The sequence below is a fragment of the Penicillium chermesinum genome (genome assembly GCF_028974085.1).
Source record: "Penicillium chermesinum strain IBT 19713 chromosome Unknown utg000007l:1.0-2695246.0:1.0-2697696.0, whole genome shotgun sequence".
Classification (NCBI taxonomy): domain Eukaryota; kingdom Fungi; phylum Ascomycota; class Eurotiomycetes; order Eurotiales; family Aspergillaceae; genus Penicillium; species Penicillium chermesinum.
The window spans coordinates 55,135-80,165 of NW_026695317.1; the positions used below are offsets into that span (position 1 = coordinate 55,135).

The 25,031-nt window shown below is 48.6% G+C and overlaps 10 protein-coding genes across 10 annotated transcripts; 7 read left to right on the forward strand and 3 right to left on the reverse strand.

Annotated features, from left to right (window-relative positions):
• Positions 1 to 412: 412 nt before the first annotated feature.
• N7468_008713 (DUF3237 domain-containing protein) lies at positions 413 to 1,322 on the forward strand (the record flags this gene model as incomplete). Its single annotated transcript, XM_058478009.1, has 6 exons — positions 413 to 466; positions 544 to 571; positions 644 to 678; positions 752 to 888; positions 961 to 1,079; positions 1,171 to 1,322. 6 exons carry the CDS (start codon positions 413 to 415, stop codon positions 1,320 to 1,322), a joined length of 525 nt encoding a protein of 174 aa, XP_058326339.1.
• A 678-nt stretch (positions 1,323 to 2,000) lies between these two features.
• Positions 2,001 to 9,364, reverse strand: GbpA (the record flags this gene model as incomplete). Its single annotated transcript, XM_058478010.1, has 6 exons — positions 2,001 to 3,319; positions 3,394 to 4,164; positions 4,224 to 5,999; positions 6,024 to 6,341; positions 6,399 to 7,811; positions 7,915 to 9,364. 6 exons carry the CDS (start codon positions 9,362 to 9,364, stop codon positions 2,001 to 2,003), a joined length of 7,047 nt encoding a protein of 2,348 aa, XP_058326340.1.
• Positions 9,365 to 10,814: 1,450 nt separating this feature from the next.
• On the forward strand, positions 10,815 to 11,540 carry N7468_008715 (uncharacterized protein; the record flags this gene model as incomplete). The annotated part of the gene is made up of 1 exon (XM_058478011.1): positions 10,815 to 11,540. One exon carries the CDS (start codon positions 10,815 to 10,817, stop codon positions 11,538 to 11,540), a length of 726 nt encoding a protein of 241 aa, XP_058326341.1.
• Positions 11,541 to 11,920: 380 nt separating this feature from the next.
• N7468_008716 (amidohydrolase family protein) lies at positions 11,921 to 12,202 on the forward strand (the record flags this gene model as incomplete). The annotated part of the gene is made up of 1 exon (XM_058478012.1): positions 11,921 to 12,202. One exon carries the CDS (start codon positions 11,921 to 11,923, stop codon positions 12,200 to 12,202), a length of 282 nt encoding a protein of 93 aa, XP_058326342.1.
• An 864-nt stretch (positions 12,203 to 13,066) lies between these two features.
• N7468_008717 (uncharacterized protein) lies at positions 13,067 to 13,830 on the forward strand (the record flags this gene model as incomplete). Its single annotated transcript, XM_058478013.1, has 2 exons — positions 13,067 to 13,158; positions 13,371 to 13,830. 2 exons carry the CDS (start codon positions 13,067 to 13,069, stop codon positions 13,828 to 13,830), a joined length of 552 nt encoding a protein of 183 aa, XP_058326343.1.
• Positions 13,831 to 14,138: 308 nt separating this feature from the next.
• Positions 14,139 to 16,220, forward strand: N7468_008718 (uncharacterized protein; the record flags this gene model as incomplete). Its single annotated transcript, XM_058478014.1, has 3 exons — positions 14,139 to 14,745; positions 14,787 to 15,305; positions 15,367 to 16,220. The coding sequence occupies 3 exons, from the start codon at positions 14,139 to 14,141 to the stop codon at positions 16,218 to 16,220; spliced, it is 1,980 nt and encodes a 659-aa protein (XP_058326344.1).
• Positions 16,221 to 18,596: 2,376 nt separating this feature from the next.
• On the reverse strand, positions 18,597 to 20,076 carry N7468_008719 (cytochrome P450; the record flags this gene model as incomplete). Its single annotated transcript, XM_058478015.1, has 3 exons — positions 18,597 to 18,829; positions 18,906 to 19,353; positions 19,450 to 20,076. The coding sequence occupies 3 exons, from the start codon at positions 20,074 to 20,076 to the stop codon at positions 18,597 to 18,599; spliced, it is 1,308 nt and encodes a 435-aa protein (XP_058326345.1).
• Positions 20,077 to 20,189: 113 nt separating this feature from the next.
• N7468_008720 (zinc-binding alcohol dehydrogenase family protein) lies at positions 20,190 to 21,305 on the reverse strand (the record flags this gene model as incomplete). The annotated part of the gene is made up of 1 exon (XM_058478016.1): positions 20,190 to 21,305. The coding sequence occupies one exon, from the start codon at positions 21,303 to 21,305 to the stop codon at positions 20,190 to 20,192; it is 1,116 nt and encodes a 371-aa protein (XP_058326346.1).
• A 281-nt stretch (positions 21,306 to 21,586) lies between these two features.
• Positions 21,587 to 22,875, forward strand: psoB (hydrolase psoB; the record flags this gene model as incomplete). The annotated part of the gene is made up of 2 exons (XM_058478017.1): positions 21,587 to 22,479; positions 22,530 to 22,875. 2 exons carry the CDS (start codon positions 21,587 to 21,589, stop codon positions 22,873 to 22,875), a joined length of 1,239 nt encoding a protein of 412 aa, XP_058326347.1.
• Positions 22,876 to 23,244: 369 nt separating this feature from the next.
• N7468_008722 (uncharacterized protein) lies at positions 23,245 to 23,829 on the forward strand (the record flags this gene model as incomplete). Its single annotated transcript, XM_058478018.1, has 3 exons — positions 23,245 to 23,320; positions 23,466 to 23,539; positions 23,608 to 23,829. The coding sequence occupies 3 exons, from the start codon at positions 23,245 to 23,247 to the stop codon at positions 23,827 to 23,829; spliced, it is 372 nt and encodes a 123-aa protein (XP_058326348.1).
• Between the last annotated feature and the right edge of the window lie 1,202 nt (positions 23,830 to 25,031).

Genomic DNA, 25,031 nt, shown 5'->3' on the forward strand with positions numbered 1-25,031 from the left:
AATTATGTTTTCTCTACTCCTCAGTCCTGACAAGCTCGGCTGGTTCCTCTCTCTCTTTTTCCTTTCTTTCTATATTTTCTTCCTTATTCCATTTTTGTTTTGACTATTTCTACCTTCTTGTTCCCTGTCCATTGTCGTATGGTCGGTCCGAATCTCCGTTTCGACACACGTCCGGCCCGCACCCCCCGAGTAGCCTCGGACATCGACAGCCAGGGACAACAACACTAGGAGAGAGCACCGAAGTATGAGCAAGTTGATGTAGATCGGCCGCTTACGCCGAGTAGGCAACCGCATTCATTTAATCTCAAACATAGTCTACACCATTTACTGAACAACATTTTGTTGCAGCCATCTCAACTCAGTGACTTGGAAAACACCCTCTAGAAGACTGATAGACAGAAAATCAGTCAACATGAGCTCCGAACTGACAGGCTTCCCATCCTTGCAGCCGGCCCTCATCTGCAAGGTGCGTCCGATTCTCATCGCCCTATGGCCTGGTGGCGAAACAGAACAAGTGGACTAACACAACCGAACATCAACTAGATTAACGTTGGTGAAGGAAACCCTATTGGTATGTCATACCATTTATCAAGAGACCACCTGCTATCACGGTCACCTCTTTCTAACCCTCCGTCTCGTTTAGGCGACGTCTCGACAGGCCCCCGGTTCATTCATTTCGTAGGCCATCCTCTCCCACAATTGTCTGCATGGCAGGATCTTTCATCTTTTGCTCACCTCAGTTTGAAAAAAGCAAACCCCCAGCGGCACCATCAAAAGCGTATCGGGCTTCAAGCCCGAAATCGACTCTGATGTGGTCTTTGGCGGAGACTGGCTCTACTTCGACCCGGACAAGTCTCGTGCCCGTGTGAATTTCAAGGGCATTGCCAAGTAAGTAGCTAGCTAGCAAGGCAGTGCTGGTGCCGTCAGTCTCAGCTGGTTAACGGAATGCTGTGAACATAGGACGAAAGAAGGTGTCCCCTTCTCCTTCTACTACAGTGGCATCGTCACAGTCAACGAAGACATCGCCAAGATTTTCTCCTACAGCCCCGACGCAAAGACCATTCCATTTGGTAACTCGAGTAAGTGGCGCCCTTCAATAAAGATTATCACGAGTGGCCTGCATACAACCTACCTGTCGTAACATTGTGACTGATCTTGTTGATTCCTCAGCAACTATCCATACCTTTGAGACGGGGACCCCTGAGTTGAAAGAGCTGGAAAACTCCCACTGGATGGGTAATGGGCGGTTTGTCCTTGGGGAGAACGGCCTGACGGTTGAGAGTCGGGTGTCGAAGGTTGTCCCTAGCACGGCCATGGACTAGAGATTTGGCTGGCTAGGATGTTGAGATAACGATGCTGGTATTGTGATCAATCAATCAATAAAAAATGTGAAGGGCTAAAGCAAGACTTGATTCAATCTGTACTAGGCTACGAACTGTGTTCGATAAACTTAAGAAAAGGAGTTTAATATACTAGTCCTCCGCTATTAGTATGCCAAGGTTATGTGTCCTACATGATCAACATTGGGCCCTGGCCCGTGACATATATATCTTAGTAGTAAAATAAAGTCATGTCATTCGATATCGATAAGCGGGTTCGTCTGGATCCCCCTACATTTCTATTAGTTGGATTAGGGTTGAAACCTGAGCTGGTGCCAAACCCCTGGCGAATCCCCATATAAAAAGGGGCTGTTTGTTTAGAAGAAAGATTAAGCTTTAGTCTTTGTTCAGACCGGAACCCTACAGTGGAATTCCATCGAATATCATTATCTCGCCTAGTCAACTGGTGCCATCCAAATCTGGCAGTTCCCTTACAGCGGACTACAAATATAAAATCATATCCAAATCTGTAGTTTGCGGATATGGATTACGGATATCCTTGGACATTACAGATCGTGCTTCCTTAGGCGATAAATATGAGTCAATAGACTCTAGCAAATTTCAGTGACCATGGATTAGTTCGTATCTACTTAGATCACTAGAAACCCCTTTCTGCTCTCATTAGAGTTGGGCGTCTGCTACCCAGTGACTGCCTCCTGCACATCGATACCCGCCAGGAAGTTTGATCCACTTATAGCCTTGAACACAAACTCCCATGCTGCGGAGTTTCACCTGAATAGCTTGCTCCTTGCGGCGGGCTTCAGCTAAGTCTTTTCTCCTGGTCTCAAGTTCTCTTGTGATCGCTTCCTGCCGCCTTCGTTCAATTTCAAGCTGCAATTGTTCTTGTTCAAGGCGCTTCCTCAATTCCTCATTTTGCTGCTCTTTCGCTTCTTCAGCTGCCCTGACCGCTTGACCTTCTTCTTTCAGTCTCAGTAACTCCTTTTGTTTCACTTCCTCCTTCTCTATCATCTGCAAGTAATTTTCCTTTTTTTCAGCAGCCTCTTTGGCTTTCTGTAATTTATTCCAATCGTCGTCCGTGACACCTGCGTCGCGCTGCGGGACAGGAACCTGTTGCTTCTTCTGATCTTGTACTGGCGAACCTGCCCTGCTGTTGGGTTTCATGCCCGATATTAGGCTCTGGCTTTCGATGTTCCTCGTTGGTGGATCCGACGATTGGATACGCAATGATGGGACCTTCCCCAGGTTCTGGTCCTTTGCGGAACATTGTTTCTGGAACTGCTCGCGACTGTGGCGCTCATTGATCATGTCCTCAAGCTCTCCGAGCACTGTCTCTCCATTCAAGACCAGATTTGATACACCAAAAGTGCCTAGTTTCTTCAAGGTCTCTCCAAATATCGCTTTCACTAGTGTCTCAATGTCCCTAGCGTTAGCCCAGCTTGAAGTTTTGGACAATTTGTCAAATCCATCCGTCAATTTCTGAGTGAGATCAGAATCTAGATCGTACAGACAGGTGATGTCGAAGTCCACTCTTGACTTGTTGAGAATGACCACCTTCTTTCTTTCTAGAAGCTCCTTCAGTAACTGAATACAATTTCTTGCGGAAAGAGACCTAAACTGAATAGATTCAGGGAAACGACTGGTTAGACCAGGGTTCATGGACATCAGGCGGTTAATATCTGCATCATAGCCAGCCAGAATGATTATTAGCTTGCGGGAAAACCTGGGCTTTGTGATACAATCGACAAGCTCGTCTATGGCCTCTTTGGCAAAGTGACCCTCAGCAAGGCGATATGCCTCGTCTATGAAGAGTACCTTTCCAAGACCACGTTCCAGCATTTTCTGGGTTTTCGGCCCTGTATGCCCGACATACTGACCCACTAGCTCTGTAGCAGACGCTTCGATGACCTCATTTGAAGACAAGAGTCCCAAATCGTAGTATATTTGGCCCATCTTTCGAGCTGTACTTGTTTTCCCAGTCCCTATGGCGGGTTTCCTCATCAGTGAAGTCCTCTTGGGCCATCTGATCAAATCTGCCATAAAAATCTCCACTCACCTGGGGGCCCTCGAAACACAAAGTTGAATGGCACTTGTTCACGAGGATCCATTTCCAGCGCCTTGATGTTCCTCACCAGCTGTCGATATCCCTCAAACGTAGAAATGATGCTTTCACAGCCAACCACCCCTTCAAACATCTTCGCAACACTGTTTTCGCTTTTTTCTGCACGATCAAAGTTTTCATCAAAATCAACAGCATCCAAAACAGAATCAAGGAACTGGCCCTTAGGCTTATTCGAAGAAACGCGCCTCTGATGATGCATTTTGGCTGCGTTGAGTAGAATGTCAATTTCCCCCGCATTACCAAAATGTGGTCGATTCCGAGCTCGCTCAAGCATCTCCAAAACGACCAGGCGAGCCTGATCAGTGATCCCATATCCCTGCTGCACCAGTCTGAGATCAAGAATAAGATCCAGCTCATGTGCCGTGAAGTCTTCGAAAATGAAAGCCTGATCAATTGGGAAACGCCGACTAAGACCAGGATTGACATTTTGAAACATCTGCTCCATCTGGTCTTTGTATCCCAGAAGTAGAACACATTGATCATCCCCGGGTATACTCTGGACATCAGCTACTATGGTGTCAACCGCAGCACCCCTATATGGGTCCGATTTGGTTCCTGTGCCGTCGGAAGTTCCTCCCGCGAAGAGTCCGTAGGCTTCGTCTATGACAAGGACCTTTCCCAAAGTAGCTGCGAGGATACCTTTCGTGTTCTTCTCAGACTCCCCAATTACACTCCCGACAAAATCGGAGGGGTTCTTCACAACAACTATGGTTTTTGTCAGTGTATTTAATATGCTTTAATATAGTTAAAAATGTCGTGCATACCTTCACCATTTGATAAAAGCCCCATGTCCACGAGGATTTGACCATATATCTTTGCGACTGACGTTTTGCCAGTTCCGGGGTTTCCGAGGAAGACTTTGTTGAGACTGTAGCCAACCACTGGTTGCTCAAGTATCTCGCGACGATAGTTGTATTGGACTGTGTCTATAAGACTTTCGACGGTGCTTTTAACCGCGGCTAAACCAATCATACTTTGCAGCTTTTGCCACGCCTTCGATGATTTGAGATTTTGAGAAGGATCTGGGCCGATCAGATCCTCTCTGTGTAGGAAGAAGTCGTCAATCTGCGAATCTCCATGTCGTCTTTGTTGCATCAGTCGCTCAGTTTGTCGTTCAGTGATCTTTGCCATGGCATTTTCAACAGCTCTTGCATTTGCAAACCCCTCTCGGCCCCGCCTGCGCCCAATTCGTCGTGCGACAATGCGACAGTAAAGTCCATCCAGCCCGCCATCAACTTTCATCTGCATCCTCCATGTGTTCTCAATCCACTTCTGGATGATCATCATCAGCTCCGAGTCGTCGAAATCCTCGAATTTCAGTTCATGAGGGAAACGACTCGGTAGTCCAGGGTTGTGAGCGAAGAATTTTTCCATCGGACGTTGGTATCCTGCAAGAACAAACACAATTTTGCCAGTGAGATTCTCAACTTCAGCTAAGAGAAAGTCAAGTACCTGGTGACCGCCAAAATTGCTGCTTTGTACCATTTGGTAAGCTTCGTCAATAAACATGACCCCTCCGCCTTCTTTGAGTAGCTGCTCGATTGTCTTCTGGCATTGCGAAACACCTTCATTCGATAACTTACTACCCGTTGTCTCGATGAATGTGTGGCCGGGGATGATTCCCACTGCTGCTAGGAATTTTGCGTACAGTCGGGCTACCGTCGTCTTGCCAGTTCCTGGATTACCAAGAAGCACGGTTCCAAATCTCTCGCGGCCCAAATCAACGTTCTGTTTCACCGCGATATCAACTTTGGCTTTCATCGTGAGGAACTTCGACTTCACTGACTCCAGTCCGACCATATCCATCAAAGCGTCAATTTCTGGACTCTGGGAATTGAAGTATAATTTCTGGTAGTCCCAATCGGCCTTGGCCTTCGAGGCAGACTTCTTAGGCATGATCTCACGGGCCTCGGGCTTTACACTGGGGTCGTCGCTAGGATTGTCAGATCGAATCCCCCGCTCCCTAATCCCTTGAGGCGTAGAGGGCCTTGGCCCTGGTTCAATTGGCATAGGTACTTTTTCCCGGCCGCTTTGGCTACCGGTGGTGCTTTCAGACTGGGGCGTTTGCAGCTCCTTGATTTCATCGCGATGCTGCTCAAGAACTCTTTTTCGCTCTGCATCTACCCACACGTCGCTTTTAAGACGTCGCAAATGTGCAGCTTCGCTCTGAAGCTCGGCAATTTGCTGAGCGTATAAAGATTGCTTTCTTTGTCGCTCTGCCTCGAGCTCCATATCTCGGTCGTGCTTTCGCTTCTTTATATTGTCTTCCTGAATACAGAAGCGGCATGAACCCTTGGCCATTGAGCATGGTAAAGACAATGTATGACCACGGGGGCATGTCCATTTGACGATCTTGGTGCACCTCATTCTAGAGTGATCATTCAGTGGATGGCATTTGGATGGGCACTCGTGGGCTCCGCAGCTTAGTTTAATACCACTTTCAGAACGAACAACGTTAGTCTGAAAATGATAAATGTTGGAGGGTTCTTGGCAGTAATGTCGCTTGATCGAAAGCAGCGTACTTAGAGATAGAGAAGAGACTTACCAAGGTGCTGAGCATCCACCATCCGGGACCTCTCTGTCAAAGTCCTCCATGGTCCGAAGTACAGCAGTCTTGTCAGGATGCTGCTCACATTGAACCGGCAATCCATCATAAAGATGTCCATTGTCTTTGAGCTGATCAATCAGTGGCCTCCAACATCGTTGCCCCTTGCGGCTAGAGACGAATGTCTGCGAATTGCCCACCATGATAAGTACACTTCGGGCACGAGAGAGAAGCACGTTCAGTCGTTCTGGAGTTGCCATGAACCCTATATCACCACACTTGTTACTTCGCGTGAGTGACGCTATTACTATCTCGCTTTCCTCTCCTTGGTAATTGTCTGATCTCGATGGTCAGCCTGTCTGCCGAACATTGATCCGCCATGTTTACCACCTACCAATGGTAGAGAGCTTGATCGGTCGCTTGGAATGACTAGCAGCCGCATGTGATAGCAAGCCCGCTTGTACTAGATCATAAGAGTCAAGGTCGTTCAAGACCGGATCATTCTGCTTGCTCAATGTCTGGCGCAAAAGCGAAAGTTGACCGAGATATGGCGTGAGGACGACGAGCTTGTCAGTCCCGTATCCCTGCTGTCCAAGATATTTCACGATCTTCAAGACGACCTCCGCCTCAAAAAGGTTTTGCTTAGACTGCTTTGCTCCCTCATCCCGTCGATCAGAGACCCCCGACAAGCTTTCTTCAAGGTTTTGATGATTGAAGAAAATCACGCGGTCGGATAACCCTCGTGGCTCAGGGCGATTTTTCGTGTTTTCTCCGTCCTCTAAAAGAGGGTAAGTGAGAGTTCGTACGAGACTCGAAATCTCAGGGCACATTCGATGCTGCTTCTGTAATGTGGTATGAGGGTACCCCGCGTGAATAAGTCTTTCAAAAAGAGAAACGTTCAGGTCATATCCATCTCCCTTTTCCATGCTCAGGGCATAGTTGTTGATTTTTGGCCGAAGTTGCAAATGGTCCCCAATAAGTACCAAATGCTTCGTGGCTGGGGATATCGCAGTAAGAACGTGAGACTCTAGAATTTCGCCTGCCTCTTCCAATAGCACAATCCCGGGTGATGCATTCTTGAGATCGTCGGCATGCATTGCTGCTGCCGTTGTCGTACACCCTATGATTCTTTTTCTTTCCAGGATTTCGCGTGTTTTCTCCCGTAAAGCCGTGGATAGCTTCTCGTGGCATTTGTCAAGCAATTCCATCTGTGCTGCGAGAGATGCAGCTTGCTCAGTTAACAAAGCCTGCTTCCACGACTGAATCTTCTCATCTCGGATTTTCTGCTCCAACGCCCATATATGTTGGCTTCCAGCCGGCAAGAGCTCAACGAACGGCTTTGCAGCCTGTCCTCTGATCCAACGGTCATAAAGGTAGCCTTTCTTGATTGCCTTTCCATCTCTGTCTGCCGCGCTCATTCCATCTTCATCCTCGGGTATCGTAAAGGCCTCAAAAAATTCAGGCGCTTCAAACTCCAGATAATCTAAAATTGCTGACGAATCCGCTGAAAGCTTCTGAAATGCTGCGAAGGAGCTGTCAATAGCGCTTCGTAGCTCCTCACCCTGGCTTTCGAGAGCATTGATGGTGTACCATGTTGACTGAGACCTTCGTCTGGTGAAATTTTGCTCTTGGAGGCTTAGTGGCTGGGTTCTACCTGTTGACTTGGACCCCAATCTAACGATATTGGAAGGGCCAATGCCGATATCCAGCAAGTCTTCCAAAAACTGATCCAAAGCGTGGTTAGTGTAGCACATCACCAATATCTTATCATTGGTTTGATCATGAAGAATCTTGGCCAAAAGTGCCCCTATAAAAGACTTTCCAGTACCTGATTATTACACTATTAACATCACAGAGCCAAAAGGGATTTCTTTTCGAGTCTTCATACCTGGGGGGCCCCTGGATCAGACTGACCCTTTGAGTCAATCCTGCCAATAGAGACTCAGATTGGGACCTATCCAATGCAACCGGTTTCGCTGTCCCCAGAATTGTCTGAATATTAGGTCGACAGTTTTCGTGAAGCTTGTTAATTACATTCCAAGGTGCCAATGAGGAGTTTTCCACCGGATCACCTCTTTTGTAAAGAAACAACTCTTTGGTAAGAGGAAACTCAAATCTCGTCTGCAGGCATCTCAGAATTGGCTCATAGGCAAACGTCGCTGTATCAACCACCAGAAACTCGACGTCGTCGTAAAGCTTGAGAAAGAGAATGGCCTTCCTCACAGCTTCTTCTCCTGCGACTCGGAGCATGACTACTGGTGGAGTAGATAACAGATCGTCGATGTTTCTTTCAATCGTAGCAAAGGCCACAATTTCTGTATTCCGTAAAAAGCATCCAAAGGCGCGGTGTTTGACAAACTGCGTGTTACTTCTAAGATATTCCTTCGCATTCTCTGCGGAGAGATCTTTCAGCCTTTCCAGGCCTGACCTGGCAGTGACGCCAACGGTACATGGACGGAGGTATTTCTGATTTTTTGAGGTACACGAGATATGAGCCAAAGAGAGCCCTTTGAGGCGTAGAGCGGATCGTCGTCCTTTTTTCGCGCCTGTAGCAATCTGAATATCATCACGCAGTGCTGATAACATATCTTCACGTAAAAGTCGGAACTGGTTGTCCACATGCGCAGCGATACGTTGGCTGCCAGAGAGCTCTATAATCTCATCCGCGCGTCGATAGAAAGGTTTATCGGTACAGCACATCTCACCCGTCGTAGGAAAGACTGCCATTAGACGGAAGTCGGTGAAATCGTTATCATGGCGACCACCCGCCGTCTCTTCAGATGTAAGCAGAGTGGATGCGGAAGATTTCATATCGATGAGATACTTGATCTTTTGTCCCATATTGCGTAGTGCATTCGAAGATGATGAAAGAAGATATCCATCACTCAGTATAGTCCGGGAATCGGGCACTATATCTACCGCGGACGAAGTTGGCAATGACAGGAGCTCTGTGGTCAGCCAACAGAAGGCTCGGGTAGCATTTTCATCCAGTTGTCGGGCGTGAAAGGCATTTAAAAGCGAGTTCCAGAGTGACCGAGGTTCCCAGATAATAAGAAGGAGCTGTGTAAGGAAGAGACCATTGCATAAAAGTTTGATCCCTGGGCTGCTTAAAAAATTGATGAACTTTGATGTATAGTTGTTAGTAAAACTTGGTGTGAGGTTGAACCTCAAACCCATTTGCAGCGCATTCAGGGCATTTTGGCTGGCTATCAGTCTCTCAACAGTCAGACAAGGATTCTTCGTGTCCAGAATAGCTTCTATGAGCTTCTTGAAGTCGTTAAGATCTCGGACCTCTTGTTTCCCATGAAGAACAGCCGCAAAGTATTTGGCTAGTCGATCTGATCGGTAATTTGTAGACATTGTGAAATAGAGGATATGAATTCTTTCCGTGGCAGATGGTACCTAAAACGGATGAACCTGGCAGAGGTATCTCGGATCGCTTTATCGGATTCCGCCTCGCTCGGCCTCGAAAGCACAGCAAAATGGACAAGTTGTACAAGGTGAGGGGTAAAACGAGAAATGCCCCCACCTTTGACTATTGGTTAGGTGTATGCCACCTGTTAAATGTTCACGAGGCTACGGTGGCTGCCTGCGCCGAGCCAATACAGAATGAGAGGACATGGAACAATGACAGGGGTATGTTGCTATCGTGGCATCCCAATTCGTTCCACACCGCTCTTTCGGTAGCGCGTAATTTCGGAGAAGCGTGTCTTTGTCCTATTGCTTCGCAAGGCAAACCACGTCAGAGTAGGTGCTGGGATTGTCTCTGCGAAGAATGCAGCTTGTCTGGTTTTGTCTTGTGCTAATTCTTCGTTAACCCCCAAAAGAAAATGTCAATCATCTCGCTATCGTCCGTAGAATGGCTATAGTATGTCGGTGCTGCGGGTCTTCTCGGGTGATATGTTCTGTTGCTCTCGATTTTCTCGCTGCATCTGACACGTCGTATGCGTCTCCTAGCTTACCTAGCCGTTCCTGTAGGTCTCTTCTTTCGTGCCGTTCTATCGCAAACGGCGTCTTCCCTGAAGCTTGACGTCGGAGCCGGAATCAATTCTCACCGAAATATAGAAATTAATAACGGGATCAGCAACCTCTGGCTCCGATTCTTGCCTCGGTAATGACTTGATATCGTTGAGTTCATCTTTGCAATTCTCTCGGGTGCCTCTACATTTCTCTTCAAAGAAACTCGTATATATCCCAACTAGCGACATGGCATTCCGCGGAAGGAGTGTTCATTCGGATCGCCGAAGGCTCAGAGGGGCCCTGGGAGATGGCAGGAGGGGAGGATCATCAGTACCTCCACCACTCGGCGACGTTCTTGCAACCATCCAACACCGTGACCTAGATGATTGCACAACTGAATCCCATTGCCCTTTTCAAATCACCAATACGAAGTATTTGACTTCTTACAACTGGGTCAGAGGAAACCACGAGGTCATTGTTCCAGGTGAAGAACCTTCCCAGCAACTGCAAAGTTATCTGACTTAACGAATGGCTTCCATAAGGTGAGCCCCCAGCATGGACGCCACTTTCTGAACCCACTCAGCTGCGTCCAGACTCCAGCGTATACTTTCGTGACCTAAACATGGCGCGGTATCCCACATATCCACTAGAGCCGATGGTTCGAGCTATATTGAAGGATATACCGAGGTTTTGTGGGGATGATTTAGATATTGTAGGTGCGGTAGCACAATGGGGAATCTGTTGAGATTTGCGCGCCGCGAAAGCCCTGCATTTAGAATGCTGATCGAGGTCGTCGGGAACTCAGTCTTCTTCAGCAGAAGAGAGAATTCGCCCAAAGAAACCCTCCGGAATGTCCAAGGATATGGACACACGTTTCCAGAGACATACACAATGTGGAGTGAGGGGGGTTTGGAATTCTGAGTCTCATCAACGTCTCATCAAGTTTGAGTTTGCCAACATGAATTTCTTAGTACGATTTGAAGCTGATGGTTATCTTCCCGACTTGATTCCCGGAAATTTGAAGACCCAGGAAGAACCTGTCCATATCAAGAGTCATATGGAGCCTGAAGATCTCCTTTCCTCTATCAAAGCAGCTTCAATCTCAATTGATCCCTCGGAAACCAGTGAACAAGAGGCAATTGATCTGAAAATTTCCAAGGGAGGCCGCTATATTCCGCAATGTGCGATCTTTGACCTGAAAACGCGATCCGTTAAGAAAGAACATATTGACACCCTCTCAGAAGAGATGGGTCGGTTGTGGATCAGACAAATTCCCAACTTCATTCTTGCCTACCACAAGTCTGGGAAGTTCGATGATATCCGAGTCCAGGACGTGCGGGAAAATATGAAACAATGGGAAGAATCAGAACAGCCAGACTTGCAGAGATTTGCCACTTTGCTGCAGACCATCATATCCTTCGCTCGTAGCACAGAGAATGAAAGACTTGAGCTTGAGCATGGTGCTGATGAGGAAGTTCTGAACATTCGAGTTCCTGGTGGAATTGTGAACAGTGTATTGCCGCCAGCCTTGGCAGACCGGTGGAATGCTCGTAGTGGCTCTGTTACGAACTCTTAGTTTATGCCTGAAGTATGTATTGGCTTTGGGAGAAATTTATCGTTTGCCTTACAAGATTGAGAACATTAGTCATTGCATATTCTCTGGTCCGAGGAAGCAAAATAGATTCTTGCAACAATTGCAATAGATTTACTCGGGTAAGGAGTTGGACCGTGTCCTGTGCAAGGATATCTCTAAAGACAAAACATGCGTGCATGCGGAACTTTTAGTCCTCGACCATTCTAAAGCAGACCGGCGGCAGATTTCTGAACGGGAGACATCGGTATATTGCTTGCAGTAAGCCAGCCTGCTATCTCTGTCACTCGTTCATCTCTTGTCATCCGGGAGGCTATGCGAGCCCCCTTTCCCCATGAAGGTGTATCTGAATTGGCAGCTTCTAGATGTTCGACAGGACTAACGGAACGCCGGCCACGCGCTTTCAGCATCAACAGGATGTTCTGCTTTGCATGGTCGGGAGTCTCAGGAGGGATTTAACAAACGATATCGCTACCAGTGTCGGTAGGCGAATGGGCTTCGCGGACTCGACAGCTCGAGGCACTTCAACCATTATTGACATCGGAACTGATCTAATTCCTTCTATGGCTAGGCTCTCCCTTGACGAACTACGGAAGACGCTTGATCGCCAAGGTGGGCTGGCAGTGGTTCTAGAAAAGCTCATATAGACTCGGATATCAATCGGTGGGGTTTCCTCTATTTCCCTAGTAATGTCAGCGTAGAAGCTGAAAGTGATGAGTCCGCCATTGGTGGGTACGGATCTTATCGCTCATGCACTTGCTCATTGAGTATGACGTAGTTTCTCTTCTCATTCTTCGAACTGATTTGAATCATTAAACGCTTATATCCGGCATATCATAACAAATAAGCTGCTCAAACTATTTCTCAGTCGAGTACAAACGCTCCATTTCTCCCCTGCTGCGAGCCATCCAGCCAGCTCAAGAGCAGCGTTGCTATTGCTAGCAAAAAAAAGAGATTCTGCCACATGCTGCCAGGTATAGGGAGTCACTCTGTAAACGCTACCGTACCATTCGATGGTTAATGCATAGAATTTTCAAAAACCCTCAACACTCCCTTCTCCTTGTTGATGCGGCATACTCTTGCTTTGGTCTGCCATGCCGTGAGTGAAAAATACCACTGCACCACCGCGTACCGTGGATCACTCGAATTACGAAGTTGTGTGGTTAGCGCGCGTTTGTCCAAGTGCATCCAAAAGAAATAGTTGCTCGAAAAACCGGCCGAGAAGCCTCTGGTACGGTCAAGTCTTTGAGCGACCGACACGTTCTGAATCAGTATCTAAATCTCTGATTAGAGTTGCCGGGCTTAACTTTCTGATATTCGGTCTTTCCCACTTCAGCGCAAGTTTGAACTGTCTGTCAAAAGGATGACAAGTAAACATAGATAGGCAAGGGCCAACGGAGAACTCCACATATTTTTAGCCGGATATCACAGGTTCTAACCTACCAGATAATGGCAAGGCAGCCATTGGCTGTCAGCTATATCCTTAATGGGTCGATCTACATAATGTAGCCATGCAGGAGGCTAGCATGCAGGAGGCCAGCATTCAGGAGGCCAGCATGCAGGAGGCCAGCATGCAGGAGGCCAGCATGCAGGAGGCCAGCATGTAGGAGGCCGCAAGTTCCGGAACCAAGGACGCCGTGGAAATACCTTTGGTAGACGGCGCTTGCCGCAAGGACAAGAACCGGAGACCGAGATGTTCCGTCTCCGATGACGACTGAAATCTTACCGGCCCCCTTTCTAGTTAACCGTTGACGAACACTCCTCGTTGACAGCCTAATGATTGGATAACTGCAATCTCGTACCGCTCGATTCAAGCATGCATTCAGTGGTGCAAGCATCACTACGACTGTGGCTGAAGAGCTTGAATCTTCCTCGGCAGCCAAAAGCGTCCTGGCATCGAGACAGACTTCGCGAGGAGCTTCAGGAGCTCCGACTTGCAAAAACCCATTTCTCTAAATTGAGTGAAGCATCTGACGTCATCTTTTCAATTACACGGGCTCAACATGACGGATTTGCATCTCGCCGGATTCCTTTCTCTGGGTACCAAATTGCCCCAATCTGCATTTACATGTTGGCGAAGTTCACCTCACGCTGGTTCTTTTTCAAAGTAGCTACTCTTATATGCATGGAAAAACGCTGGAACTCTATACGTGAAGTGGTGAACCCGAGCAAAGATGAAAAGGTCGCTTCTGTGGCGTGTCGCCATCAAATAGACCCTGAAAAGTTCCAGCGAGTCAGTCGGGGCCTCCGGCGTGTTTGGCCTCTTCTACCTTGATCACCGCATTGCAGCTAAGGATTCGGGGTATACATTGCGCCACATACTACATGATCTCGCATGGCCTGCTGGTAATGATTGGCACCTAGTGATCGCCGATTCGCTCGCTTTTTTTCTCCCAATTTCTCTGCCTCCGATATTTCCTCCTTATTACTCTGCCTACTAGCTCACGTGCGACGTTAGGCCGCTACTTTCTATAGATGATATAAATCTTGCTATTAGGGGGCGTCCCCGTCTTTCTTCATCAAGAACCGACTTTCAGATTTACATTGCTTGATATTAACTTCTATTCCACCAAAGCTTCAATCATGCAAGCTCCCTATATACCATGTCTTAATGGCACTGGCAACCATGATCTCATGTCTACCAACCCGACGTCAGCCAACTGTCCGAACTCGGTCATCATCGGCATCTATGGCCTCCCTGGATCTGGCAAATCGTTTTTGCTCAATATTCTCAAACTTGGCCTGAGCCATGCCGATTTTTCCTTCTATGATGGCAGCCAGGTCATCGCAGCGGGCACGCCTGGGGGCCTTGAAGCATTCCAGAACTTGAACGAAGATGATCAAGAAAGGGCTCGGGGTCAAGCGATTCGAAAGATCAAGCAAGAGAGCTTTCAAAGTGGGAAAAGTGCCTTAGTCGCGGGCCATGCTATGTTTTGGGCCGAAGGAGAAGGTGTTGGTCAACTGGTGTGCACACAAGCTGATTTAGACACCTACACTCACATTATATATCTGGATGTGCCGGCTAGGGACATCGCGGAATATCGGTCGAGTGATCAGAAACGAAGTCGTCCCGCAGTGTCAATTGCTCATTTGAGCAAATGGCAGCAAGAGGAGAAAAGCCAGTTACGGCAACTTTGCAGGTCCCACGACATCCTTTTCACGACCATTACTCAACGCCAGATATCCATGGGTAGGCTTGTTCCCTTATTCAGGATCTCAGGAACCATACAGACGACATGAATACCAGACTGGCGCAGCAACGCATTGACGAGTTCATAATGAACGGACCCGAACGGCCGGAGACTGTGCTAGTCTTTGATGCCGACAAGACACTAGCACCACAGGATAGCAGTGAATTGTTTTGGGAGCTGGCTTCTACATCTTCGGCGGAGGCTGACGCGAAATCTCCCTTGAAGAATTTGTTTAGCAGCCGTTTGCACTACTCGTATACTGCCTTCCGCCAAGCGACCTTACTCTGCGAAGAAGCCATTGGCGACGATGAAGAATACGATGATCGCTGCGAGAAAGTAGCTCTCACGATCAAAATGTACTCTGAGCTTTTAGATCTTCTTCACTTAGCGTCAGGCCAGACCCATGTCCGCGCTCTGGTATTGACTTGTGGGCTACGCAGAGTCTGGGAAAAGGTTCTAAAGAGGGAAGGACTGGCAACGACAGTCACGGTGGTTGGCGGGGGGCGCTTGTCAGACGCTCTTGTTATGACACCTGCACTGAAAGCTGCACTCGTGACACGTTTGCGTGATGTGCATAACTCTTATGTTTGGGCTTTTGGGGGACAGTCCACTGGATATAGAGATGCTTCAAGTGGCCAACCAAGCAATTGTTGTGACGGGCGACAAGACATTGAGAAGCGCTAGCATGGACGAGGCTTTAACAAGATCTATCGGAAAGGCCGGGTTTCTGCCACGCCAGGCTGTGCTTCCGTCAAATGCAGCAGCTCGCCTCGATGCGTCCCGGCTACCTTTAGTACAACTGACCGATCAATTTTTCGTTGACTCGATATTTATCAGGCGCCAAAGCCTTCATCTTCTTCATGCTACGGATCGTTTTGCGGCCAAATTGCTCATGACACCAACGCGTGATGCATCAGTTTTTGGACCAGCACTGCGAGATGCACATTCCCAAGTTGGATGGTATCTTGCCACTGAATTCTGTACACAAATTCTGGGTGTTGAGACGTACCAAGTTTCACATGTCCAGGGTCACCAAACAGATGGTTATCGAGTTCTTCATGAAGAGAAGACTTTGATCGTGCCTCTGATGCGAGGCGGTGAACCAATGGCGTTGGGGATAAACAAGGCTTTGCCGCTTGCCATGTTTCTTCATGCCAAAAACCCAAGCGATGTCCAGTACGAGCATCTTCAAGGTCGCGTCACAATCTTTCTTGTTGACTCTGTGATCAACACCGGCCAGTCAATTTTGGAATTTGTGCGACACATTCGACACCTTCATGCTTCTATTCGCATTATTGTGGTTGCTGGTGTCATTCAAGCGAAATCAGTCTCTACTAGTAGAGTTGCGCTGGAGTTCTCGCGATTCCGGCGTTTGTCTTTTATCGCTCTTCGTCTATCGGATAATCAATTTACCGGAAGAGGTAGTACAGACACTGGACATAGACTCTTCAACACAGTACACCTTGATCAGTGATATGCGGGATCGTGGTATAGTCAAATATCAATTTCTCTCGGGTCATTCCTGATACTCCAAAACTATCAATGTTAGGTGAATTTTGTGAAATTCGAGAATTTGAGGCTCGTGAATCGATTACAAGACGGCGATGCCGCCGTTTTGTAAGTCCGGCTTAATCCTCTAGTTCCGAGAACCAGCACGTGTCAGCCGCTGGCAGATTCTGCCACCGCTCACCGTCCATGGAAACGACGAGGTCCGTCTAAACTACGAGACTGGCAAAGATGAGACGGAGGTTCGCGCTGGGGGGTAGATAGATCGTCGCCGTAGCTCCTCCCCTTCTTCTTTCCCCTCCCTAGCTTTAGTATTTCAAATTGAGACGCCGTTGTTGCCGTGCCCCAACTCCGATTAGGTTTCCCCTTGACAGCACGTCCGAAACCAATGAGAAATAAAACAAAAATAAAAATAATCCGCATGAGATACTTGTGTGCCCCACTATAGAAAGTCGAGATTTTTTTGCTTTTGACAACGGCCATGCGAACTCCGATGCTACCCCCGACCCGAGATTCGTGGTTTGCCCCTACACCGAACACCAATATGCAACAAGTGGAACATTCTACTCTTCGGCGATAGCGTTGATGTGACAATGGTAGCTAATAAGACTTCATAGAGTTTGCAATGGTTTTAGTTCCTTTAGTACCCATATGAAGCACAGGGTTGATTTCTAATCACTTTAGTGTCCTAGATGATATATAACGTTACGTTTTCTCTGATACAATAACGACTCAATCTTTCTTTAAGGTACAACAATGACGACATTGGTAAGGTATGTCCGATTCGGCCTGGTCTCCAAACAAGCATTGTCCATACTAATGACACACACAAATGTTCTAATTCAGTCCCGGAGTGCTCTGGACCCAGGGGGGACAGGGTCCCTTAGAGACCCCTTGTCGGCGAGCCATTTTGCCGGGGTGGGAGACTCCTGATTCATCACTTTTACCAGCAGAAATAATATAGAGCCTCTGGATATAACAATGATTTATTTATCCTCAATATTAAATCAATGCCTCAGATAAATATCTTCATATCCCACAAAAGCCTAGGCTCAACCCGACCAGACTATATATATATAAGCTCGGTTTCGGGCCTAGAGTTAGGGCCCACGACAGACTTTAGGCTTTAGGCCTAAACCTTATACACAAGAGTTATATAGGCCGCGGAAATTTACTAAATAGTACTAGCACTGTTTCCTTTCAGTACGGCGTCAGTTCGAGTAGGTTGGAGTCGTATATGCTATACTACGGAGCCAAAGCGGTCCAATTCCTCAGCAGATAGTCCAACAAGAAAAAGCCACTGCCGACCCAGATACTGCAGCGTTTCAAGACTGGCCCAGGCCAAGGAACCGAACCGAACTGCAGCAATGTCTCGGACTAGGGAACTACTTACACGATTTCCTCCTTAAGTTTGCGGAAAACGCGGTACTGCTTTATAAACTTGCCTCCCCACTGGTGCCGTTCGAATGGACCTATCACATGCAGGAAGCGTTCCAGCGCACGAAGGATGCAGTCGTGTCACACTTCGCCACGTACAATGTCGATCTGTAGCTCCTATTTGTCCTCTATAAGGTCAGCGTGTTGTCCCAATCGACAGAGCGAAGGAGTATCTCGAAAGACAGACGGGATTCATTTTCCGGGTCCTCTCAATACAGGAGTGGACTAAGTTGGCCACGGCCAACGGACTTCCTGAGCTTGTATCGGCGTATTTGGAGAGTATTCAGGGCAACCCTATATATTTCCCCAGGCTTCTGACCAGGAGGTAATCTATGAATGGTTTTTTATGTACTATCATTTTGGATTTAATGCACTTTTAGGGATCAACTTTATAGTGAAGCATGTTGAGACTAATCCATCTACGTATATATCAATAGTTGGAGGTAATTGAGGGTCCGGAGCCAGAAGAGGATCATGTGCCGTACTACGGAGAGAGGCCTGCGCTTCTGCATTTATGGAAAGTCTTCACGGAGGCTTCGTCGTAATGATCACTGACACACTTATGGTGCTTAATATACCCGCTTTAATTATTTCCGACTCTACCTCGAGGCTGGCTCCTACTTTGACTAACCCTTAGGAAGGACGGCAATTGATCAACTGTAATAGTAAGTTTTTAGGATACATCGTTTTGTCTTAGATATAGTAATCACCGGATAGAAAGGTTCTTCTTTTAATGTGCGTTCTTTAGTCCTAAGCTTTACTGCTTCCTTCGCTCGACTTGGATTCGACATGACAAGAAATCTCGATGAACTTCAGTGCTGTACTTGAGAGAGTCTTAAATGGAGTGATTTCTTCTCCCACATCACAAAGACCACTTGGTCTTCCCAACGATTCTCGGGGCTCATGTTTACATATCAAATTGCCACATCAGGCTCGCCATGATCACGCGCAATTCAGCCCATCCCAGTCGTTGGCCGATGCAATTTCGCGGACCATAGGAAAATGGCTGAAATACAGTCGTATCATGTGGGTATAGAGAGATTCCGCCCTCCTCTGGCTCCATCCATCGCTCTGGAATGAACGAGTCGGGCTGGGCAAAATTCTGAGCGGAGCGAAATGCGGCCCAGACAGGAATGCCTACTGACGCCTGTATCCGGATATAAGGTCAGCCCAGTCAAGAATTTGGAAGATTGAACCGTCTTTATTGCTAACATACCTGGGCAGGTACCCAGTTCCCACAGACCTGGCGCTCCGCCCTCCGGTACCAGACGAGGGCGGTTTGACGGTGCTGGCGGACACATTCGAAGTCCTTCCAAGAGGACGGCATTTAGATAGGGCAGTTTGGCAGTATGGTGAATGCTCAGGGACGCTTCCACAGTTCGTAGAGACTGACGAATCTCGTCTTGGAGCTTTTTCATCTTCTCGGGATTGCGTAAAAGATACTGCAGTGTTCCCGTGAGCGCGGTGGCAGTCGTTTCACTGCCAGCACTAATCAAGATATCCGCTGTCGCATCAATCTCTTCCCGGCTCATGCCCTTATCATCATTATACCGACAGATGTATGTGATAAGGTCTGAGCGGTGCGGGGCCTCACCCAGCGCTAGACGCTTCCCCGTTTTTGCACTCGAGAAAGCAAACCGCTGTCGGCTCGCTTGGCGGATACGCTTGGGGACCAGTCGCGGCAGGAGCGGGCGCGCCCAAGGGATGACCACCGTTCATGCAGCAATTGTGAGCAAACGCTTGAAGAAGCCGAATGTCACTTTTACCCACTGGTGGGCCTCCTCGCGCGCCAGGCAGTCAAACGATTCGCCGAATATCAGATCGCCCGCGATATCCACCGTGGCGAACTGAATGTACTCACCAATATCGACTGAGCGGCCCGCTTGGGCATGGACCTGAAGCTTTTCGATTAACAGTCGCGTGTACGTCTTTATAAAGCTCTCCTGTTCCTGCAGAGCTTTCTCGGAGAAGCCGCGGGAGATCAACTTTCGAATTCGCGTATGAGTAACATTATCGGCGGAGAGGATTGTGTGAGCGCCGTTGATTGCTCGGTTATAATAAAGAGGATTCCGGGGGAAGTCACGTCCAGCGGGGTGGTGACCGTAAATGTCTTTCCAAGCCTGCCCATCAATGAAAGATAGCTCGTTTGGGGCCCAACGGACCACGGGACCGTACAGTTCATGGAACTGTCGGATGCGATGCATCAATTGGCCATTTGCAAGAGAACGAGCGTTGGGAATACGGGTGATCAGCCAGAGCTTAGGGCCAGGGAACCTCGATAGTGGGTGAAAATAGAGAATGTAAATAGCTGTTGCTACATAGTACGCAACTCCTGAAACAAGAGCCAACAAGAGAAGCTCAGGGAAGAGATGGAAAAACGATAGCATGGTTTAGCATACAGTTTAAAGCTACTAGTACCAAGCGGAATATCCCAGGGGATCTGTACGAGGTTGGCCATCTTATGTCCCTCAAATGACTCGGTGTGAGGGGCAAAGCTGACTCAAGCTTGCACTTGGACCACCACTTTCTTCCTCTCATTTTCCCCCTCACGCAGCCGGTCAAGGCTTGGGATTACCATCGACAAGTGCCCCGAGACAATTTCCAGAGGATGTGCCTGCAGTCGGCCATCCGCAATTAGCTGGCTAACCATTTCTGCCCACTGTTTCCCAAACGCCCAATCCTCGGGCATGGGGGGTCGGTGATAGGCCCCAGCCAACTGCACCTCAGCCCCAAACAACGTCCACCCCAGAATCCAATCATGGACGACGTCCCGACGCCGAATCGTTAATAAGCGGGGGTATAGCTCCAACGCCGAATACCGACCCCCCTGATCGCCGATTGCACTACAGCACAGAGTCATAGTATCGATCGAACCAATACAATCCAGCACGTAGGCGAGCCGCTCCCCGGTATACGTGCGGATGTCATCCACGCACGTGGGAGCATTATAATCGAAGGCATGCAGTGCTCCACGGCCGATGACCATGTCAAAATTGGCAGCTGAACAGGTCGTTAGTGGAGCATACCCGGCCATTCGCAGGAACTGCAGCAAGAGAGTACCAGTGGCTGTGGCACCTCCGTAAACTAGCACGAACTTGCCCGTGTCCTCGTTCGCGCTCGAATCGGATGCACTCTTCTGGGCGGCCGAGTCCACTGCGAGCCCATCCCATTTCAGCCCCAGCGACCGGAACGCGAGTCCTGCTGTGGCGGTTCCCATAGCCAGAGATGCGGCTGTGGCAAAGTCCATCTCCGGTGGAATCGGCATGCATAGATCAAGCGTGGCCGCTTCATACTGGCCCCAGGCCCCATTTTCGGGGCATCCTGGATTGGCTCCGAAGACAAACCCGCAAATCCGATCGCCGACCTTCACGCGATGGCTGACACTGCTGCTGACCCGAACAACGGTGCCGGCAAAGTCGCTACCGCTGACAGCACCAAGAGTGGTAGATTGGTCGAGTAGCTTGTAGTCAGATGGATTCAGAGCGACTGCGGCCACGCGGACAAGTACCTGGTCATCTGCAATCGGCGGTACCGGGATGGGTTTGAGGGCGATAGAGCCAGGGCCTGGGGCCACGAGAGCTCGGTGTATACGAGGGATGTAGGTGGTGGACGACATTTAGGTCTTTGTCTGATGCGCTGGGTGTTTTTTGGGGTGGTTCCTCTGGAGGATCTGGTTGGCGATAAAGAGCTGGATTCTGACATGGTCTATACAGGGACTGATTTCTAGTGTACCACAAAACATCCTCCGAATAGTTTCGGGGTTAGAATCTAACGTCCGATCTGAGCTCAGGATCATCATTCACCGGCGAAGTGCGTTTACATTAAACTCATCACTTATTAGTGTTCTCTAAGGTGACGTTCACGATCCACTGCACAGAGAATATTTTGTTTGTCAACATGTTCCGTTTATTCAAGTCTGATTTCTTTCATTTTGAGGCTCTGCGTCTGCTGAGCTTCACTCCCCACGACGGTGGTGAGGTTGCCGAATTTTTTGAAGCCTTGCAAAACATTCAAGATGGGGACGTGGAGAGCTGGTATTCCGCATGGGCTGAAGCCGCCAGCAAAGTCGAAGGTTTGGCCGCAGAAGCTGAGCAGGCAGGAAATCGCATCACAGCACGGCGAGCCTACTTTCGGGCATCCAACTATTTGCGTGCGGCTCAATTCATGCTCAACGGCCTCTCAGGCACAGACCAGCGCCTCCTGACTGCTTCGGAGACAGCCATATCTAATTTCTGGCGCGCTGTGACCCTCCTTGACTCCTCCATCAGACGGATTGAGATCCGTTACGATGATGGCCTGGTCCTTCCTGGCTATTTGTGCCTCCCCGAAGCCTCCAAGAGATTACGTGGGCCGATACCGCTGCTGATCCAGACAGTGGGCGCAGACGCGACTCAGGAGGAGATCTTCTACATCTTCCCCATGGCGGCGCTGGAGCTGGGATACGCGGTCCTTACCTTCGAAGGGCCCGGGCAGGGCATTTTTCTACGACGCCACAGGGTTCCTTTCCGACCGGATTGGGAGGCAGTGGTTGGCAAGGTGCTATATTTTGCACAAGAATATGCACATCAGCACCAGGAGCTGGAGCTAGACGTGGCGCGGCGTGTAGCTCTGGTAGGGTCCTCGATGGGCGGCTACCTGGCATTGCGCGGAGCAGCAGACCCTCGGATCCATGCGTGCATCGCTGTTGATCCATTTTACACGATGTTTGACCTGCTGCGGAGCAGGATGCCTGCGCCCGTACTGAACACATTCATTGCTGGCGGCTTTGTACCCGATGGGGATGGGATTACGTGTTCGGCATTCTCGGGCGACTGAACCCCATGACTCGGTGGGAGTTTAGCTTCGGGCAGTGGATGCTTGGGGCTTCTGGTGCCGCCGATCTATTACGGACCATGCAGCGCTTTACCTTGTCTGCGCCGGATGGATCCCGGTACCTGGAAAAAGTCCACTGTCCGGTGATGGTGACAGGGGCACGACACTCGCTGTACTCCCCACCGGAGATAAGCACGCACCGGATTTACGAGGAATTAGTGAATGTTCCAAAGGACCGGAAGCTGATGTGGGTGGCCGAAGACGTCAGTCAGGGGGGCTTGCAGTCGAAGGTGGGGGCTTTCAATGTGCTCAACACCAAGGCGTTTGCTTGGCTGGATCAGGTGTTCGAGATCGACCGGAAGATGGTCGTATAGTCTAGTTTTCGGCGTTGAAGCTTACCCCGATTCGGTCAAATATATCAATGGTCTTTGTTTCACACCCATCCCGACTGCCGACTGTATGAATCGGCGTTGCGCCCAATAGGTAATTATCCACCGATGATGCTAAGCAGCAGGGATTATGATGTGGTATGATACGAGGCAGTTTAGATCCCCGTCCGATGAAACATCTTTCTCTGAGTTAAATTTCTTTTCTCCGTTAACTCCATCCCATCCCTGTCCCACCCTCCCACTATATAGGATCATGCCGTCTACCTACCCAGATATCTATCTAATTACATCGAGATATTAAACAACCGTAATTCCTCTCCTGTCGCTTATTATTTGTACCATCATACCATCAAAATGACATCCCCCATCCAAACCCCTCGTCTTATTCGTCTGACTATCAAGCTCTACAAGGGCCAGGCCCGACAGGGTGGTGAGGGCCACGATTTCGCCCGAGAGTATGTCGTCAAGGCAGCAAAGCTGCACGCAAAGCACGGAATTTACAAATACCAGCAGGTAGATACCACATTATCTATCATGTCGACTGTTTTGTGGTTTGACTATACTGACACCAGCAGTGCTACTCCCCCCGGCGTATCGCACTTTTGTGGACGACACGAACCGCCGTAACAACCGTGGCTGGGTGATTGACGTATGAAACCCTCGACCATTTTTCAAAATATGAATTCTACGAGGACCATCTCTAATTTATCAATCTAGGATCACGATGTGACGATTGAGTTCTACTTCCGCAATTTTGCTGAGCTCAACAGAGTCAACAGCGACCCGGAGTTCCAGGCACTGCAGGCCTCCGAAGAACCATTCGTCAACCGGGCACACACGGTCGTCTCTCTTTCGTGGGTAGAGAACTACGTGGACGAGGGTAAGGTGGTCAATATTGTGGATGATAAATCTACTTATCCCCCCTATGAGGAGCTTTGAGATCTGTCCACTGCGTTGGGACAGAGTGGTGCATGGGCGGCAAAGGAAGAGACTTCATGAAATACCATGATATGTAATAGCCGGCTACGTCACGTACAGGAAGGTTGAGAGGACAAGAAAAAGAGTGCTGGGGCTGGGCGGTCTCGTGAGTTTGGCTGTGCGGAAAGACGGTGGGGAAAGATGCCAATTGAATTCACAGAGATAGAATATACTACATGTTCTCATTCAAGGAACGTGTCTGGGACTTTCTTTCCATATTTGCTTTTTATTCGGACAATAACGACTTGAAGGTGTTTAGTTATGTTGAGTAGGCTGCAGCGGGCGGGCCGAAGCATGCGGGCATAAGGAATTTATAGATTATGAATAGTCAATCTGTTAGCCTTATGCGCCCAGAATACAGGTAAACGGTTACTTACAATATGCTCCGACCTGTATATACCCTAATTGTCTTTACACAACATGCTCTAAATATAACACTTCCGTGTCTAAGTGAGGTTCCCCGAGTTTACCTTTATTCTGAACAATTTTATCCAGTCGCTTGTCGAATTCCACTGTGCAATCAGGAATAAATTTGACCAGCTCGGCTATGAAGTGTGAGAGGTGACAGCCCTCGAAGCCTATGTAGCCAGCATATAACTTGAAAAGCGGCTTCTCTTCGTTCTGGCCGTTGGGGACTTCATGATATCCTTCTACATACCAACGCCAGTTATTCACATTACTGCCATCGACATTAGCTGTGGCGACTGCCCGCAGAGATTCCACGATGTCTAGGCTTGTCCTCCGCATGCACTCCACTGTATTGGCTGTGAACACTACATCAGCTCCAATTTCACGAAAGCTACTCGCTTGCTCATAAATCCGGAAATTAAGTCCGCGTTGCATCAAACCGAGTAAGAGTACAAGGCCGATGATGCCATCACCGACAATGATAATCTTAGTCGGCTCCTCATTTGATGCTATATTTCCAGGCAATTTGGACAAAAAAAAAGGTATGTATGCGGCAAGGAAGGTGCTATATTATCTCGATAATAGAGCCGCCTATGTAGTAGTATAGAACAAAATGTCGAATATTGAGCCTAGTGAAAACTAACTACATACTAGCCGTTATGTACTAAACAGGGGTTTTGATTATAGTACCGGAAACAGTGATATAGACATATACCGATTGTCATGTTATCATAGGCTAATACTAAACCTCTAAT